The sequence below is a fragment of the Salvelinus namaycush genome, chromosome 4, assembly GCF_016432855.1.
Source record: "Salvelinus namaycush isolate Seneca chromosome 4, SaNama_1.0, whole genome shotgun sequence".
Classification (NCBI taxonomy): Eukaryota; Metazoa; Chordata; class Actinopteri; order Salmoniformes; family Salmonidae; genus Salvelinus; species Salvelinus namaycush.
The window spans coordinates 11424478-11445902 of NC_052310.1; the positions used below are offsets into that span (position 1 = coordinate 11424478).

General features: G+C 40.9%; 1 protein-coding gene across 1 annotated transcript; it reads right to left on the bottom strand.

Moving 5' to 3' along the window:
- Positions 1 to 9147: 9147 nt before the first annotated feature.
- LOC120046148 (protein phosphatase 1 regulatory subunit 3C-B-like) lies at positions 9148 to 13390 on the bottom strand. The gene is made up of 2 exons (XM_038991147.1): positions 13135 to 13390; positions 9148 to 11895 (listed from the first exon to the last, which is right to left on the bottom strand). Exons 1-2 carry the CDS (start codon positions 13146 to 13148, stop codon positions 10947 to 10949), a joined length of 963 nt encoding a protein of 320 aa, XP_038847075.1. The 5' UTR covers positions 13149 to 13390; the 3' UTR covers positions 9148 to 10946.
- Positions 13391 to 21425: the final 8035 nt, after the last annotated feature.

Here is a 21425-nt window from a genome sequence, read left to right on the forward strand (position 1 = left end):
CGGGGATTCAAACCAGCAACCCCCAATGTTCTAACCGCTATGCTACCTTTTGTTATCTGTGTAATAAAAAGGCAATCATTCCTGGTTGCTAAAATTAAAATAGTTTGCCTAATTTCAGTTTATGTGACAAAAAAATTAAGTATAGTTTACAGTATCATTGTACCATTTAAACCGACATTAAATATCTTTTCCATAACCAAAAATATTGTATTTTCAGCTGTTTGAAGATGGTGTACAAAACCGAAAGTAAACGACACAAAAACTAAACTTAAGAGCGGAAAGCATAGAAATAGTGCACATAGATCTACCTCTTCTTACACGTGCATTCAATGAGAATGACAGATCTATAACTCACATTTCTATGGGGATTTGGCCGGATCGCCCAAAAAGTTACATATTACGGCTTTAAATAAGGGTGGCATTTGGGATCCCCCCTCTCCCTTTGTCTTCACGTTTATTGTCTGTTGACCTTTAAGCTCTGCCAGAACCATCCATGCCTGGGTAAACTCAGTCCACAGTTCAGGATGTCTTGATACATTCCATTCTCTGGTCTATAAGCAGACTTCAGATCAGGTGCACAGCTGCATGGTTGGAATTATTCCCAATCAAAGATCAACAGCCTAGCAACATGTAAAGTGTAAATACTTCCCTTCTGAGAGGGATTTTACACCCACAGTTCAATCCGCTTCAGGTCATGCAGCTTTCTCCTCTCCCCCACTACCTTCGGCAAGGACAGCAGAGTAGCTTACTGGCCTTCAGGAAGACCCTAAGGCCAGTTTTCCCCATTGCACATGGGCTCAAGATAGGGAAAGACAGAGCAAAGAATACGACAGGTTTGGATGATCAGTTCTACTGTATATTCATCTTTTAGAATAGCTTTTAACCATCCCTCCATCCATCCATCCCTCCATCCATCCATCCATCCACCCATCCATTATGGTAAATGTAAAGTTATAAAGTAAAGAATATGAGAGAATGAAGAATGGTGTTCTTTGATGAAATAGGTTTACAGATGTAGGTATGCAGGGGAGGAAGGGATGGAGGGATAGAGGGATGGGGGGATGGAGGTATACAGGGAAGGCATGATGGGGGCATGGGGTAGGATAGTTATGCCCCAATGTTTTCATTACCGGAAAATCCTGGGAGGATTTGGTTAGACTTGAGTGGAGCGTGCCGTTATGCTGAGGCGAAATAAGTGAAGTCTTTGAAAATATGTTTTCAATTTCCCCCTGTTTTAAAGGAATCCCTGTTATCTCTGTGCCAAAGCTCAAGGCTCTGACCAGAGAATATTCAGACACACCTTACTATCGATATGAAATTACTGTAGCTATCTTATGATAATTCCTCAATTAAAGTTTGACCACTTGAACTGGGTCAAGATTAGCGTGTATATCAAACTCGGATTTGAAAGTCCAGAAGACAAATCCACTATACGGGGTTGAGGGTCTTAAGGGTTCACATAATAGTAATTTAGAATGGCTATAAGAGGCATTTTCATTGAAACAGGCTTAGATACATTTTGAGTTGATGAGTTGAAGATTGTAATCTTTGCTTGAACAGGCTATATGTTGATAGTAGTATTCGGAGCAAATATAGTAGGCCTATGCAGTTACAGTGCCTTCGGAAAGTATTCAGACCCCTTCCCTTTTTCCACATTTTGTTACGTTACAGCCTTATTCTAAAATGTATGAAATAAAAAATGTTCCTCATCAATCTACACACAATATCCCATAATGACAGGTAAAAAAAAAAAAACGGCTAATTTATTAAAAATAAAAAACAAAAATACCTTCACATAAGTATTCAGACCCTTTGCTGTGAGACTCGAAATTGAGCTCAGATTCCTCCTTTTTCCATTCTACAACTTGATTGGAGTCCACCTGGGGTAAATTCATTTGAATGGACATCATTTGGAAAGGCACACACCTGTCTATATAATGTCCCACAGTTGACAGTGCATGTCAGAGCAAAAACCAAGCCATGAGGTCGAAGGAATTGTCTGTCAAAAATCTGCAATACTGAAGGTCTCCAAGAACACAGTGGCAGTCCACATACTTAAATAGAAGAAGTTTGGAACCAGGCTGTAATCACTGTCAAAGGTACTTCAACAAAGTACTGAGTAAAGGGTCTGAATACTTATGTAAATGTGATATTTCAGTTTTTTGCTTTGTCATTATGGTGTATTGTGTGTAGATTGATGAGGGGAAAAAACGATTTAATCCATTTTAGAATAAGGCTGTAACATAACAAAATGTAGAAAGTCAAGGGGTCTGAATACTTTCAGAATACACTGTATATCACAGGGGGGAAATAAATATATAAGGCTTTCGTCTAGGGTAACATATCCCTATATACAGTACATATGAAGACCGATGGCTTATTTTAAGCCAGACTTATGCTAGATGGGGCCTTGTGATTTACAATGTAATGACATGGCTGTGAATCTGTAAAGAGAGGGTGAAATGTCAGTTGAATACAATCCAGTCAAATGTATATAATTCAGAAGACTGGGTCCTAGTTACAGTACGTTACTTAACTTTCCGTAACTTAACCTAGTTGTAGAAAGTACTAAGTATGTCTCAGAGTTTTTTTCTGGCCATTTCACTTCAGACATGAGAAATCCCAGCTATGAGGATTAACCTCTGCCTGTGGCCCTTCAGTCTCCATGTTTGAGCCTGGGACATCATTATGGTCAGTGAGATAAGCACACTATAAATAGAGGGAAGAACAGTGTCCCTGTGGAATGATATAATCCCCATGTTTGCTCCACTCCGGTCCTCACCGGCCACTCGGATGTGAATTTGCGACACATGCTCTGAAGCCTATCCACCACAATCCCTGTCCATCGGTTTCAAAACACAAGCAAAAAATGGCCATGTGAAAGGAAGGATATGAGGCGATGCCATTGCCATACAACAGTGTTTGAGAAAATGATTGTTTTTCTCCAACTGTGAAGAACTCAACATGTTACTTAATAATGGTCTTTTGGGACGGCAGGCAGCTTAGCAGTTAAGAGCGTTGGGCCGGTAACCGAGCCGACTAGGTGAAAAATCTGTCAATGTGCCCTTGAACAAGGCACTTAACCCTAACTGTTCCTGTAAGTCGCTCTGGATAAGAGCGTCTGCTAAATGACTAAAATGTAAATATAAAATGAGAACTCATATGACTGCCTTGCTCAAGGAAATACATTTTCTCAGTACTTCCATGTTCATTGAACATGTGCCTTGCCATTTAGAAAGTGCAGTCATGCCACTCTGAAAGCAACAGGTATGTGTAGACAGTAGACATTTCTGACTCATTGTGAGAACTCATTCTAGCAGAAGTCAACGTTGACTAAGCAGTTTGTCACTCACTCCTTTTTATATTTCTCACCTGTATATTCGCAGGGCGTGTTGACATTAATGCTCATGGCACGTCGATGTGAAATCAAACCTCAATCTCATTGTTGACATGACAGGCTGGCATTAGATGACTGTCTCAAGCACTCCTGTCTTCTGTATTCCTTTTAAGCAATAAAACTGCATTCTTTCTCAAGAGCTCTGTGACTCTTTCTGCGTGGTTTACATCAAACTGTTTGTTTACTTTCTATTTCCTCGTGCGATTTCGACATTCCAAGGTCCCAGTAGAGTAGACAGATGTCACGTAGCCCTGTGGGGGTTCAAGAGGTTGGATTTGTTCTGATAGAGTAGGGGAGGGGGAAGTCAACATTAGGACGGTGTTCCTAATGTTTGGTATACTCCGAGGATATATTTATATTCAAGACTGATATTGTTCATTCTGATATTTCTTACTTTCTTGTTTGTTTTTTGACTTTTTGGATTATGTGTGTATTGTTATTGTATTACTAGATATTACTGCACTGCTGGAGCTAGGAACATAAGAATTTCGCTGCACCTGCAATAACATCTGCAAATCTGTTGACCCAACCAATAAACTTTTATTTGATTTATCATGGTAAACTGCATAACATAATATCAAACACTCATACAATAACTTAATGTACAGTGTATCTTCTTCACCCTTTCTCTTTTGTATTACAATGGCTCTCTGTATAAGTACAACTGACCTCGCGTCCCGGTAAGAGGACTGAAATGACCAGTAGGAGAACACACATTTATTTCCACACAAGACGGGCACACACACACAGCAAACAGGAAGAAGGATGGACTACTGGAAGTGTTGTAATAATAGTGGCTCCAAACCTGGGCTCCAAAATGCAACTGAATAGTTCAAAGATTATGTTGGGGGTTCTCCTGCCCCTGGCTAGGCCACTGATTGGCTGGCAAGGTCACATGACACAGGTCAGGAGAGAGTTGCCGTTAGCAATGAAGTTTCCAAGGGCCAGAGGTGTGAAACCGGGGGATGGTAGCATCTGAGAGAGTATTTAACAGGTATGCTTGTTGTCAGCAAGGACTAGGGAGTAATAGAGCTAAGCACAGGCAAAATCCTAGAGGAAACCCTGGTTCAGTCTGCTTTCCAACACACTCTGGGATACAAATTCACCTTTCAGCAGGACAATAACTTTAAACACAAAGCCAAATCTACGCTGGGGTTGCTTACCAAGACAACATTGAATGTTTCTGAGTGGCTGTCACGATTGTCGTAATAACATTCGGACCAAAGCGCAGCGTGAAATCAGTTCCACATTTTTTATTAGAAGTGAACCGCACAAAAAATAAAAATAAAGAGCAAACGACACGTGACGCTATGGAGTGCTCACAGGCAACTACACATAAACAAGATCCCACAAAAAAACAGTGGGGAAATGGCTGCCTAAATATGATCCCCAATCAGAGACAACGCTAAACAGCTGCCTCTGATTGGGAACCATACCAGGCCAACATAAAAATAAACAACCTAGATTACCCACCCTAGTCACACCCCGACCTAACCAAAATAAAGAATAAAACAGCTCTCTATGGTCAGGGCGTGACAGTGGCCTAGTTACAGTTTTGACTTAAATCAGCTTGAAAATCTATGGCAAAACTTTAAAATGGCTCTCTAGCAATGATCAACAACTTGACAGAGACTGAAGAATTTTAAAAATAATAATGTGCAAATGTTGCACAATCCAGGTGTGCAAAGCTCTTATAGAACTACCCAGAAAGACTCACAGCTGTAATCACTGATTCTAACATGTATTGACTCAGGAGTGTGAATACTTACGTATGTAAATTTGGTATTTCTGAACTTAATTTTCAATACATTTGCAAAAAATAGGTTGTTGGGTGATAAAAATAAATCAATGTAGGCTGTAACACAACAAAATGTGGAATAATTCAAGGGGTGTGAATACTTTCTCTAGACACTGTAGCCCAAGACTCTGACTAATGTGAGTGACAGTTGACATTTAGATTATTCTTCCACCATGCCAGGCAGCTGAGGCATGCGCCAAGAATAGGTATAATTTGCAAGTAAGTAACAAAGAAACCTCAGAGAAAAGCTCCAATTTAAAATGTTACAGAGCTTAGAACATTGAAAATGATTTTATAAGTGGATAACATTCATTATTGTGTGCTGTGCTCTATGAATCTCTAGTGATGTCTACCAAACTTGATTATCATCTTTTGACCCTTAAATATGTCATTACATTCTACATGAGGGCTTGACAGGACGAAATAGGAGACGAGGTCGTAAACATGATCTGGTCACAGCACGTGACATTAAGACAAAGTACGTGTTACACAATCAGTTTCCACCTCTACCGATGTACAGTAAAGGAGTATCTTGGAGATGTGGCCCATTCACCAGTCCATGTCACCAATATCACTAGTAACAGGGTTGGACCATTAAGTAATGGACGTTACAACAGTCACTCAGATACATTTGACGATTGATCAGGAGTTACTATGCAATGTTTCGCCTATGGGGTAGTGTCTGGTATTTTGGGGTTACCTGACGTTATTAGTAGGACTTATTAGTAGGACACATTCTCAGCCGTTGTTTTGTAAATCAGGACTCTGTATCAAATGAACGTTCTGCTGTGGACAACTTGATAATGAAGAGATAATGAATGGAATTTTAATCATGTGTTTGTCTGCCAATATGCCATGTCTCGTTAGACAATCACAGCTACAATGCTTTCACATCAGAGTGGAGTGTATCAAAACCACATGAAGTACATCCTAATACTAAGAAGAACGAGTGTGGGAGAGGGCAAGTGTTTCTTTCCAAGGTGATGAAATGGCTGACACATTGCACTGTGACGTGTACCAATGAAATGACCTTGTGAAAGAACAGAAAATCCTACCTTTGAAAGGAAATGCTATGCCTACACAAGACTGACATTTGACTCATCAACATAGTTCCATAGACTTGAGAAGAATTCTTTCATTTGACCTATGACCTCTACCAGAAATAATATGCAATCATTTCAGTTGACAAAGACTCCAGTAAGAATTAATTAAGACAGACCATTAGATTGAAATAGTCCCTGACAAATTAACATAATTTTCACTGCAATGAGCGAAAGGGAAATGACTCAACTCTGTCAGTAAACAATGATGAAACATCCTTTTTCTCAAGAACCTGGTAACAAACACAGATCTTGCTTTGGCTTCAAGGTTCAAGCTGATAGTATCAATACTGAGTGGGGGATTTTCTATAAATAGAGAACCACTGACAACTCCAAACACTATGTCCAGCTGCATGGGACCTGTTACCGTGTCTGGAAATATTTTGAATTGTAATGGAATTCAAATTGATGTGTCATTATAACACCATAAAGTCTGGAAACATTACTCTCCACAACAACTCATTCAACTCATCTGAAGAGTAACCAAAGTTAACACACATCTGTCAGGCTATTGGGCTCATTCACATGGAGTGAATAGCAGAGGAGCCATTCTGAGATGCTGGCTAAGGTGAGGCGTTGGCAGTGTAAAGGGGTCTATTGGTATGAATGAGTAGGAGTAATATGACATATCTAATAGTAGAGTGACTGGACAGGGAGTATCGCCCACAGCTGCTGTCTGACATACCTGACCTTTTGACCTGCAAAAAGGCAACAAGATCCATGGACTCTTGGATTGGTTGCTGCAAATCTTGCATTTCTACTTATAGTAGATTATTATGAGCAAGTTATGAGAAAGTTGATGGACTACCTAAGAAAATGCAGTATTATCGTAATTTATTATCTATTTACTATAATATATGAACTGTAGCAATAACAAACATAAATATCACAGTAGTAGGATTGTGGTTCTCATGTTTGGGCTACTCTGATAGGTAAAAACGTTTAATGCTGTTTTTAAAACTGCTTTTGGGACACCCAGGAAACCCAGTTGTTTTTTTTCCTGTGTTCAGCGGCCTATGAGGATGATTGCTCTAGAACAGAGGAGGTATTTTTAGTTAGTCTGTTTTATCCAGCCATCCCTAGGACTGTAAGGCATCATGGGAATCAGACTCAGACAGTAAAGCACAGCAGTGGGTCACTGTTCTTTACCCAAGAGCCCTAAATAAAATGTCAACAGAGTTCACTGGACCATGCTGTTAATGTCAGCAGTAATTAGAACATTTTCAGGCCCGATTGGGGCCCCTGGAGAGGAGGCCATGAGATGGTTCATCACAAAGGCTTGCTTTGTCCACCTTACTTGTGATAGCCTTGGTAAGTGTATGTGTGAAATGCTAGGTATCCATATGATATTATTGAAGTGTCCTATGTTAACAAGCAGATGATATCACCTAAATTAATTTCAGGATCCCATTATTTGCAGGGTGGGCTTTGCCAAATCCAAATCCAAGACCAAAAATAAATGATAAGCCTCAGCCAGGGGACAGACCACTTATTTCTATCAAGAAAATGTTTCTCAGTTACTTTAATCAGGAGATCTACAGTTGCTCCTTGCTTTAATCAATCTAAACCTGAGTCACTGACTCGCTCAATTCACCTCTGACCTTCAAACAGCAAACACAGACGCCTACTCACCCTACCTATCCGGAAGAGTTTTCTTTCCATTCATCTCTGTGACTCAACAGAATGCTCACTTTTCTACACTTTGATTAATGCCAAGTCAAACATGCTAAGTTACTCCAGGTCAGTGCATCCTGAAGAAAACAGAATACCTCAACAGCTTTGCGGGCAAACGACTAGCAGGCAGTCCTAAATGTTTGCACACACCGTCTGTCATCTTCTGAGCTTCTCTCTGTCTCTAATAATATCACCGACCTGTCTGGACCCGTCTAGTGTATGCTCAAACATCTGGCAGCTCATCACATCTTGGTTAATGAGGCATCGGTCTGTCCAGTGCTGTCCATTAACCTCCCCTGCATAGCTATTCGTCAAATCAAGTGAGGCTCTCTGCGCGCCGTGCGTCACGTGACACTGGAAACATAGTGTACCATTGAGGCATGGACCAGACCCTGACCTACTGCTCTCAGCTATGGTGACCACATTTAGGATGCATCCATTTAGACAGTCCCGAGGTTTCGGGATGTTTGCGTTCGTTCTAAATTTTCTTAACTCCTTGTTTGAATGGGTCACCCCTGTATATATGAACTTTGTTATAAGAATCACACCACTTTAATAATTTGTTCACCGTTTTGTCACAAAATGTAATTAAGGGCTCTATATCAATCAGATCCGCTTTAGCCGACATCCACATAGCAGTTGTTTTGGCGGTGTCGGAACTGCATTAGAATTGTCAAATCCGCAAGAGGCTTTTGGCATATCTAAAGCGGACCATGCCATTGGCTGCACGGAGTTGCATTACGAGAACTCCCACGCAGCCTTGTTTACAAGTTTGAACACTGGAATGGGAGATGTAGTCTAGACCTCGATTCGGCTGATAGAAATCCTCTATTTAATTTAATGAGTTTACATTTGAGCGTCATTATTTCTATATAGCCTACACTTCCTCGTTCTAAACTTCTAACGGGAGTGGGACAAGTGTGGCTTCGTGACAATGATCAAGAGCAGCTACTCACCAATTTGACAGCTCCAATGCAGTTCCACCTCCGACATCGCCGAAACATCAGGCATGCGGGTTTTGGCTATCGCCGGTTAATGCTTGATCTGATTGAATCTACGTCTAAGGACGTTCTACTTGAGCTTAGACAATGGTATTGCACGAGAAGGTGATGCCAGCCGGATAATTCCTCTTAGAAAATATATTCGTTAACCTAAAATCCAGATTGAAAAGTCAAGAGTCTTTTACACTATAAACATTAGATTTTATTTCTTATTTCTGAAAGGAACAGAGAAAACAGTGAACCATTTTACACACAGAGAGACCCTTCCTTGCAGTAGAAAAAGACGCTGGCGGTTAGACACCATGGCTCGTGTCATAGCCCTTTGCATTCCGCCTCCTGCTTATTTACACTTCAACAAACAAAGCAGCTGACAATGTTCACCACTTCCTGGTAAACTCTGAAGCCTCAGTCCCAAGGCATAGCCCTCTAACACTGACCTCTTTTCCATTCATTTCCCTTTTAAACACTTCCCTTACTTAGTCGTACATTCCTTAAATAACATCCCCACTCTCCTCATTCTCTTTCCCCTATTTCCCATAGGAGCGTTCACATACCACGGGTTCATGAAACACATTGAAGATAGAATAGCACTTACAGAAGCAGCAAACATTAAGAAGAGAAGGGTAGGAAGAGCATATAAAATGTGTTTGCATGCAAAGGCTTTTCAAAAATACAATGGACGTATGTATGAAAACCTTTGTGCAAAAAAAGGTAGGTGCTCCATTTAGTCCTACACCTAATTGATAATATGCTGGGGTATAGTCATGCATATTTACCTGTATTGCTTTTCTGTTTTGTTTACCTGAAAGTCTTCAAACGGTGCCATGAAACACTGAAGCAACTTCAATATGAAGTTCGTCATGTTGTACCAAATTATTTCACTTTCAACGTCTCATTCTTTCACATTCTCACATTTAAAAGGCATACTGTATTTCGGTCAGTGCAAAGACTGCTCTGGAACTGTCAACCATGTCCGTCAATATTCGGGAGACTTACGTTATACTGACATTTTGATGGCTTACCATATGTCTAACAGCAAGGAATAGTTCCATCTATTACAGGGCAAGTAAAGATACTTCTGTTGATATAAAACTCACCAAAAAAAGATCTATGTACAAAATGCTAAACCTCCTTTGAAAATATTCACTAAAGTGCAGGCTCCCAAATCTGGAGTTATCTTTCTCTTTTTGAAAAAGCCTTAGAGCTGGATTAAATCCGTATAGCTGGAGTATTGCGGCAGATCCGAGTTATAGTGCAATTGAAATATAGTGCGATGGAAAGGCAATGTTCCTACGTTCGTGGAGACTGCATTTACGCTAAACGTTGCATATGTCGCAAAGAGTAGTCTCGACAGAGTGAGCGGGCTGGTGGCCGAGATTACAAACAGTTTAACGGACAATCAAATTAACATTATAAAAGGAAGGCATCTATGTTACAACACATTTTTTAAATTCACTACAAAAAGTGTACACTTTTAAAGTCTAAACCAATTTCTAGATATCTCAACCTTAAAATGCCCTTCGCTATTTGTCGTTAATTCTAGCTATATTTTTGTGGCTATGATAGCATTTTACCACAATGCTTTATGTTGAGTACTGGTCACAGTGATTAGGGGGTTAACTGGATGATAACAGATGCTTACAGGCTCAAACTGTTGTTTGTAGATTTCTGTACCTTCACATATACCCCCAAACATGAAGAGAAACCCATTCTGAACCTTTCCATTGTAGTGACAATACAAAAATGCCCACTCTAAAGCCCCACAATGACCTCAACTGTTGACTTGTGAGTCACAGATCTTGAACATCTTAACTGTTCAGATTGTGGTTATATCTTCACTGTTGAGGGGGGTCAGCCAGCACTCTCATGTGTACATACTGTTAAATTTTCTGTTGTCACTCCTCTTACATCAAGCAATTGGGAGTTGATTCTGTTGGAGAAGCTTGTGGATTTCTCATAAAAGCCTTGTTGTTGCTTCACCAGTATGGGGTTGTATTCTCTATGTGTCCCCAGCTCTGCCATTCAGGGAAGAATCCACTGGATGTCCTCGGGCTCCCGAACTGGTCAAACTCCATCTCCGGCCTCTTTCCGTCTCTCTTGAACTCCACTGGTGCGGTGGTCTGGATGATGGGGTTGCTGGTCTGGTCTGCGTCTGTGTCGTTGTGGAGCAACTTGTAGTTCTTCTCATCGTTGTTGTCCCAGTACGTCTGATCCTGGGTGGTGAAGCATATGCAAAACTCCACACGCTCCTGTGAGGGCACAGAACTTGGCAGGTCGACAGTGAAAGAGAAGGTGTCAGTGTCCAAACAACCGTACACATTGTTTAGGTACGTACTAGCGATGTCCGTGTGGGTTTTCCACGAGTCAAACGTTATCCGGATGGAGACCGATTTCTCAAAGCTTACGTTCCTGACTTTCACAGTGCCGGTGAGCGACCGTTCCTGGAGTATGCAGTTTTCCAGACACACTTGGTTCTTCTTGAGCCGGTTCCTGAAGTCCAGATAATCTGCAGCGGGCTGTGGGAAATCAAGAGTAAAACTTTTCTCCACGGAGACCTTGAGGCCAGCGGTGGCATTGGCCAGGTCAGACAGGTCAAATTGAAGGTCAGACAGTGGGTCCTCCTCAAACTCCTTGAACACGTGGATGGCCGTTAGGGACATGCCTTTTGAATCGGCAAAGATCACCCGCTTCTTCCCCTTGGCCCTGGCACTCTTCCATCCCAGGCTGGAGTCCTCTAGCTGCTGCTTGGAGCTGATGCATGGCCTCAGTGGTTTGTAGCGGTTGACCAGGTTTCGCGATCGGCAGTCCTCGTACGTGCTGAGGAAGCTGCGCAGGGGTGGAGAGCTTGCCAGGCAGATCCTCATGGCTACATCTACTGGCATGATAGGACCTGGCATTGGCCTGGGGTTCAACATGTGGAGGACCCTGTTGAAAAAGAAGAAAGCACCAGACAAGGTTAAAGGCCAAATAGTTATCTGTTTAGGTGAGACTGAAAATAGTCAAATGTAGTCCAAAGTAAAGTAATGGAACTTGTGTCAGAATTCTGATGTTCCGAATGCAGCTGTGAAACCCTGACCTGATTTCACTGGACATGCTACCTTCTCCCAGACCCCTGCTGACGTAGGTCATTAATTGAAGAGACCTGTCATCCAAATTAATCTGGCACAGATTTGTAAAATATATAATACATTTGTTCCTGGAACAGTTTGAATATCTACACTGACAATAATGCTCAAAATAGTTTACAGGAGGCTATAATAATTATTTGTAGGGAGCTATATTGCATAATTTAACAATTCTAACAGGCCTAATTATTTTCAAAAAAAATAATTAAGCAATAAGGCACGAGGAGGTGTGGTATACGGCCAATATTTTTAATTTTATTTAACCTTTATATAACTAGTCAGTTAAGAACAAGTTCTCAATATACAATGGATAAGGACTGTCCTTATGCACTACGCAACGCGGAGTCACAAACCCCTGAGGTTTGCTATTATAAACTGGTTACCAACGTAATTAGAGCAGTAAAAATACATGTTGTCATATCCGTGGTATACGGTCTGATATACCACAGCTGTCAGCCAATCAACATTCAAGGCTCGAACCACCCAGTTTATCATAAGCAATGGCCTACAAAAATCCAGAAAATAAATAAATAGCTATCAACCTTTAAAAAGTTTTTACTCACACTAGAATGGCTTTAACACATACAGGTTTAAGTTCGTAGCAATGATTTGGGCAGTAGCCTAGGACAGGGTTTCACAAACTCGGTCCTGGGTGAACACATTTTAGTTTTTGCCCTAGCACTACACAGCTGATTCAAATAACCAAAACATTATCAAGCATTGATTATTTGAATCAGCTGTGTAGTGCTAGGGCAAACGCCAATACGTGTACCCAGGGAAGGGGGAGGACAGAGTTAGGGAAACCCTGCACTATAGAATGGCCAGTCAATAAAACAATTAAGAAACAGTCTCCAAGGTAAAAGAAAACTGGTCAGTGAGTGAGTTAATCATATTTCAGCCAGAGGTAATCTCACCTGGCATTCAAAAACGTTTATATTTAAGTAACGTTTCATGTTCTTTCATTGCGCAGTTCAAAATAAATGTCCCATCTATTTACTGTGCATCGAAGCGCTTCATCTTTGACGCACTGTGAGCTTACCTTGTGCAATTCATTGGAAAGACAAAAACTGTAAATGTAGCTGGTGAATAAACGGAATAACTTTTTAAGAACTAAATCGAAAAAAAAAAATGTTATTTAGCCATTCCGATGAAATATGGTTGAGGTTCCTGAATGCTGCGTGGCACGCCCCCTTCCCCTCTGCAGTCCAGCTGTACTGTTAATGGCCTCAGCATTTTCAATCGGTAGGCTACATCGGACGATTTGCATACTGCTTCACGTGAATACAGGATGATAGCCAATGGAGAAGCCAAACGAGGAACGCTCGAGCAATCAGCGAGCAGCTTTGCCTGTCTACAGTCCGCCCCAGGTGCTGAAACGTCTAGTCGGCTCAGGCTACGTTGAGGGATGGGGAGTGGGGGCGGAGATGGCTTGACAGAGTCATGATAGACCTCTACTGGTTGTTTTCTGTTTAGAAACTACATGCATGTAAATAACATAGTTATAATATTGTGTTGCAACCCCCCCCCCCCCCCCCCCTCCTCTCCCCTCCCCAGTGCTTCCCACATTGTGTCAAGTTGGCTGGATGTCCTTTGGGTGGTGGACCATTCTTGATAAACACAGGAAACTGTTAAATGTGAAAAACCCGGCAGTGCTGCAGTTCTTGACACAAACCGGTGTGCCTGCCAACTACTACCATATCCTGTTCAAAGGTACTTCAGTATTTTGTCTTGCCCATTCAACCTCTGAATGGCACACATATACAATACATGTCTCAAGGCTTAAAAGTCCACCTTTAAACTGTCTTCTCCCCTTCATCTACACTGATTGAAATGGATTTAACAAGTTACATCATTAAGGTATCATAGCTTTCACAAGGATTCACCTGGTCAGTATATGCCATGGAAAGAGCTGGTGTTCTGAGTGTTTTTTACACTCAGTGTGTATACATTATAGACTTTGTAGACATTATATACATTATTCCTTAAAGTAGGCTTACCATATCTCATAATATTTGGAAGATAGGCCTGAGACATCTCATAACATTTCATTAGCCCATTAGTGAAATTCCAGGTCTAGTTGACTCTTTTTGTATGGGAAAGTATGGGACCACAATCAAAATATAAGCCTGGGCTGGGAGACATTTCTATGGAGATCTTAGGCAACTTCAGGCTCTGAAATACCTCCACCCTGACACAGCAAATCTATTTGAACTTGTCTGAGCAGTGTATAAATTCATCATAGGGATTGTATGATCATCTACAAGATGCCATTTAAAGCTAGTAAGGAGGCCTCTACACGGAAGCGTCCCGGGGAAACATTGTTCAAATGCTTTGTTTGTAAATTATGTCTGAGTGTAGGAGTGTGCCCCTGGCTATCCGTAAATTTAAAAAACAAGAAAATGGTGCCGTCTGGTTTGCTTAATATAAGGAATTTGAAATGATTTACACTTTAACTTTTGATACTTAAGTACATTTGATCAATTCCATTTACTTTTTATACTTACGTTTATTTAAAACCAAATACTTTTAGACTTTTACTCAAGTAGTATTTTACTGGGTGACTTTCACTTTTACTTGAGTCATTTTCTTTTACTGTATCTTTACTTTTACTCAAGTATGACTATTGGGTACTTTTTCCACCACTGTTTCTCTCTAAAAACATTTTTCTTATTGCAAAATATTTCCTCATAGCAACCATTTGGCTTAAAGTATGTGCTTCCCTGGTTCGGTAAAGTAATATGTCTAGCGTTCACGGTCAGGGTTAGGAGTTCCTGCATATTCATTGGTTCATGCATAACAGGAAGTTAACTTTAATGCCAGTCTGCACGTCCGCAGAATGCATGTTCACTGCTTTACAGTAGCAACACACAGGGCCTTCAGAAAGGATTCACACCCCTTCACTATTTACACATTTTGTTGTGTTACAAAGTGCGATTAAAATTGAATTAATTGAATTAACGATCTACACAAAATACTATGTAACGTGAAAGTGGAAGAAAAATTCTAACATATATATATATATATATATATATATATATTATGAAAAATAAAAGACAAAAATATCTTCATTAGATAAGTATTTACCCCCCTGAGAAAATACATGTTAGAATCACCTTTGGCAGGGATTACAGCTGTGAGTCTTTTTGGGTAAGTCTCTAAGGGTTTTGCATACCTAGATAGAACTATCCGTTTATTATTTTTTGAATTCTTCAAGCTCTATCAAGTTGGATTTTGATCATCGCTAGAAAGCCATTTTCAAGTCTTGCCATAGATTTTCAAGTCGATTTAAGTCAAAATGGTAACTAGGCCTCTCAGGAACATTCAATGTCGTCTTGGTAAGCAATTTGGCCTTGTGTTTTAGGTTATTGTCCTGCTGAAAGTTGAATTTGTCTCCCTGTGTCTGTTGGAAAGAAGACTGAACCAGGTTTTCCTCTAGGATTTTGCCTGTGCTTAGCTGTATTCCGGTAATGTTTTTCCTATAAAAACTCCCTAGTCCTTGCCAACGACAAGCATATCCATAACATGATCCCACCATGTTTGAAAATATGAATAGTGGTACTCAGTGATGTGTTGTGTTGGATTTGTCCCAAACATAGCACTTTGTATCCAGGACAAGAAGTTAATTTCTTTGCCACATTTTTTTGCATTATTACTTAATAAGTTGCAAGCAGGATGCATGTTTTGGAATATTTTTACTCTGTACAATCTTCCTTCTTATCACTCTGTCATTTAGGTTAGTATTGTGGAGTAACTACAATGTTGTTGATTCATCCTCAGTTTTCTCAAATCACAACCACTAAACTCTGTACATTTTTAAAATCACCATTAGCCTCATGGTGAAATGCCTGAGCAGTTTCCTTCCTCTCCAGCAACTGAGTTAGGAAGGATGCCTGTATCTTTGTAGTGACTGGGTGTTTTAATACATCACTCAAAGCCTAATTAATAACTTCAAAATGCTCAAAGGGATATTCAGCATCTAGTTATTTTTTTCACATCTACCAACTGGTGCGCTTCTTTGCAGGGTATTTAAAAACCTCCCTGGTCTTTGTGGTTGAATCTGTGATTGAAATTCACTACTCGATTGAGGGACCTTACCTATAATTGTATGTGTGGGGTACAGAGATGGGGTAGTCATTCAAAAAGTATTTTAAACCCTATTATTGAACACAAAATGAGTCCATGCAACTTATTATGTGATTTGTTAAGCACATTTTTACTCCTGAACCAATTTAGGCTTGCCGTAACAAAGAGGTTGAATACTATTGATTCAAGACATTTCAGCTTTTCATTTTTTTATTAATAAAAAAATCCACTTTGACATTATGCTGTATTATGTGTACACCAGTGACACAAACTCTAAAGTTAATCAATTTTTAATTTAGGCTCTAACACAACACAATTTGGAAAAAGTACTTTCTGAAAGCACTGTACATAGTGTAAGTGACTCTCTAATTACAGTATCTAAGTAAAGTTGAAATTGCAGCAGCAGCAGGCTAAATTAGCCATCATAGTGTGCCGTTGCGGTCTTGATAGGACCGGGTTGAGGTTTGGTTTTCACATGATTCAACATGAGACACAAAATGGTGCTGACAGACATGGTCGCCCTGTTTCTAGCTCCTAGCCAATTCCAATTTAAAAAAAAATAATAATTTGCTCAAAACGTTTCTTCCATTACTACTTACAGCTGTAAGTCGGCGATCACTCGCCTGCATTTTCGACACGAAATTCAACTTTCCTGAATTGGATCCTTTGAGGAATAACAAGAGGAATAAGGAGTGGGTTCAGACTCAGGAGGCGTGCATACCATCCACCACTTCCAAGTATATTACTTGCTAACATCCAGTCCCTGGACACTAAAGTAGACGATCTCAGGGCGAGGATCTCCTTCCAGAGAAACATCAGAGACTGTAACATACTCTGTTTTACGGAATCAAATCAAATTTCTTTGTCACATGCGCCAAATACAACAAGTGTAGACCTTACCATGAATTGCTTACTTACAAAGCCCTTAACCAACAATGCAGTTCAAGAAATAGAGTTAATCATGGCTCGCTCTGGAAATACTGTCCCCTTCCATTCAGCCAGCGGGGATCTTCGTCCATCGTGCGTACAGGAAGAAAGTAATCTCAGGGAACAAGAAAGGTGGAGGTGTATGTTTCATGATTAACTAGTCATTGTGTGACTGTGGTAACGTACAGGAACTCAAGTCCTTTTGTTCTTCCGATCTGGAATACCTCACCATCAAATGCCGACCGCATTACCTCCCGAGGTAATTTTCTTTGGTCATCGTCACGGCGGTGTATATCTCCCCCCAAGTCAACACCACGACGGCTCTCATGGAACTACACTGGAACTACACTTTGTGCAAACTGGAAACCACATATACTGAGGCGGCATTTATTGTAGCTAGGGACTTTAATAAAGGAAATCTGAGGGAAACTAGTGAAATTCTATCAACACATCTCAATTGCTACTCGCTCATCGAGAACTCTGAACCATTGCTACTCCCCCTTCCGGGACGTCTACAAGGCCCTCCTCCGCCCTCCCATTGGCAAATCAGATCACGCCTCCATTTTGCTCTGTAGGCAGAAACTTAAACAGGAAGTACCCATGGTAAGGACTGTTCAACTTTGGTCTGACCAATTGGAATCTATGCTTGTTTGATTATGCGAATTGGGAAATGTTCCGGTTTGCCTCTGAGAATAACATTGACGTATACACTAACTCAGTGACGGAGTTAATCAGGAAGTGCATAGCGGATGTTGTTCCCACTGTGATGATTAAACCATATCAGAACCAAAAACCTGGATAGATGGCATCATTCACGGAAAACTGAAAGCGCAAACCATCATATTTGACCAGGTCAAGGTGACAGTTCCAGTTTCCAGCCCTTCATAAGGCAAACAAAGAGGCAAAACGACAGTACAGGGACAAAGTGGAGTCGCAATTCAACGGCTCATACACAAGAGGTATGTGGCAGGGACTCCAGACAATCACAGATTATAAAGGGAAAGCCATTCAAGTCGCTGACAACGACTCCTTGCTCCGGAACAAGCGAAATACCCTTGTCCGCTTCGAGGAAAACAGTTACGAGGACTGTGAGCTTTTGTTCCTCGCATCCCAAGATGCGTCCTCAGAGCATGTCCAGACCAGCTGGCTGGAGTGTTTACGGACATATTGAATCTCACCCTATCCCAGTCTGTTGTCCCCACTTGCTTCAAGATGTCCACCATTGTTCCTGTACCCAAGAAAACAAAGGTAACTGAACGTAATGGCTATGGCCTCATAGCACTCACATCTGTCATCATGAAGTGCTTTCAGAGGCTAGTTAAGGATCATATCACCTCCACCTTACTCGACACAATAGACCCAATACAATTTGCATACCACCTCAACAGATCCACGGATGACGCAATCACTATCGCACTGCACAACTTCCTATCCCATCTGGACAAGAAGAATATCTATGTAAGAATGCTGTTCATCAACTCCTGCTCAGCATTCCATGCCATGGTGCCCTCCAAGCTCATCACTAAGCATGGGCCCTGGGTCTGAACCTTGCTCCGTGCAACTGGGTCCTGGACTTCCTGATGGGCCAACCCCAGGTGGTGAAAGTAGGCAGCAACACCTCCGCCACACTGATCCTCAACACAGGGAACCCACAATGGTGCGTGCTCAGCCCCCTCCTGTTCTCCCTGTTCACCCATGACTGCGCGGCCACGCACATCTCCAACTCAATCATCAAGTTTGCTGACGACACAACAGTGGAAGGCCTGATTACCAACAATGACGAGACAGCCAACAGGGAGGAGTTGAGGGCCCTGGCAGTGTGGTGTCAGGAAAAAAACCTCTCCCTCAATGTAAAAAAAAAAAAAAGAGCTGATTGTGGATTTCAGGAGGAGCCCCCATCCACATCGATGTGGAGAAGGTGAAAATCTTCAAATATCTCAGCGTGCATATAACTAAAACCTGCAATGGTCCATCCACACAGATAGTGTGGTGGAGAAGGTGCAACAGCACCTCTTCAAGCTCAGGAGGCTGAAGAAATTTGGCCCCTTAGACCATCACAAACTTCTACAGATGCACCATTGAGAGCATCATACCGGTCTGTATCACCGCCTGATACTGTAATTGCACCTTCCGCAACCGCAGGGCTCTCCAGAGGGTGGTGCGGCTACCTAAATGCATCACCGGTGGCACACTGCCTGCCCTCCAGGACATCTATAGCACCCGGTGTCACAGGAAGACCAAAAAGATCATCAAGGACCTCAGCCACCCAAGCCATGGCCTGTTTACTCCACTACCATCTATATAGAAGGCGGAGACAGTACAGGTGCCTCAAAGCTGGGACCGAGAGACTGAAAACAGCTTCTATCTATTAAATAGTCACCACTAGCCGGCCTCAGCCCTGAACGTTAGTCACTGTTACTAGTCGGCTTACCACCCGGTATTCTACCCTGCCGTATGTACATAGTAATTGAACACTAGTCACTTTAAAAATTATTACATACTGTTTTATCCACTTCATTAGTATATATTGTGTTCTAGTGAAGGCACATTTACTGCTGTACACACCTTTCCTATTCATATACTGTCTATACTGTCTATAGACCGTACACACAATCATATACATACAGTAAACTCCATAAGTATTGGGACAGTGACACATTTTATTGTTGTTTTGGCTCTGTACTCCACTACTTTGAATTTGAAATGATACAATGACTATGGGGTTAAAGTGCAGACTGTCAGCTTTCATTTGACGGTGTTTTCATCCATATGGGGTGAACCGTTTAGAAATTACAACACTTTTTGGACATAGTCCCACCATTTTACGGGACCAAAAGTATTGGGACAAATTCACTTATATGTGTATTAAAGAAGCAAAAAGTTAAGTATTTGGTCCCATATTCATAGCACACAATGACTACATCAAGCTAGTGACTACAAATTTGTTGGATGCATTTGCTGTTTGTTTCGGTTTTGTTTCAGATTATTTTGTGTCCAATAGAAATTAACTGTAAATAATGTCTTGTCATTTTGGAGTCACTTTTATTGTAAATAAGAATAGAATGTTTCTAAACACTTCTACATTAATGTGGATGCTGCCATGATTATGAATAATATAATAATTACGCACAAATATCATACCCCCCAAAAATGCTAACCTTCCCTGTTATTGTAATGGTGAGATGATTATTCACAATTCTCATCATTATTCACAATTCATTCAGGATTATCCATAATCATGGTAGCATCCACATTAATGTAGAAGTGTTTAGAAACATATTATATTCTTACTTACAATAAAAGTGACTCCAAAGTGACTCCAAACTCTGTCGTTGGAAAACCCTGTCCTATAGTACCTATAAGCTGTTAGGAGAGTACTTTGATGTGGGAAGATATGAACGTGGGAAGGACTCCATGGTCAGATGTCATTTCAGACGGTAGTGTGAATCTGCAGCATATTTATTTACTGTATATCAACCAACCAGGCCACATTCAAAAACATACCCACATATAGCTCAGTATACTATACTTTTCAAAAGCTTGATGATTCATTGGTTATTTGAATCAGCTGTGTAGTGCTACGGTAAAAACCAAAACGTGAACCCAGGGTGTGGCCCCGGGACCAAGTTTGGGAAACCCTGCTATAGGAGGTGCTGAAAAATGATCCTCCTCAGTCAGTGATATGAATGGAGGGCAAATACAGGGGCCTGGCAGCAACTGAGAGAAGTAGTTTTAACACATCAAGTTCAGATGCCTTTGCCATGTCCTCACCACATAGGTCATTGGCAATAGAAGTTACTTCATATCATCAATTTCTTTAGATTTTTTTTGGTGTGTGTAACCCTTCAACCGAAGGTATATTTCTAGTTGGTATATTTCAGTTTTGGAAAATGTTGGTGGTATGGTATATTTCTAGTAGTATAGTCAATATGAATAATTCAGAGTCTTGATATTGCATACATACTATAAATATACAACATGTACAGTGCATTTCCATGTCGGTGAATTTGTAATAAGATACAAAATCTGTAATAATCTGAAAATAAAAACCTGCATATCTATGTGGTTATTTGGTTGAAGGGTTCAGTTATCCTCCTTAAATATTTATCAAAGAGAACACTACAGATGAGACATTGAATAGCCATTCACGACTCATTTAATGTGCAGGTTTTGGGATGGCACAACTGGCTACCAATGACCTATGATAGACCTGACACTGCTCAGTTGTCCAAACCATTTGAAATGGAGCCAATGTCAATGATACCCCGGCATTTACACAGCAAATTCAAGGTCAAGTTCACTTTTAAAAATAGACTTGGG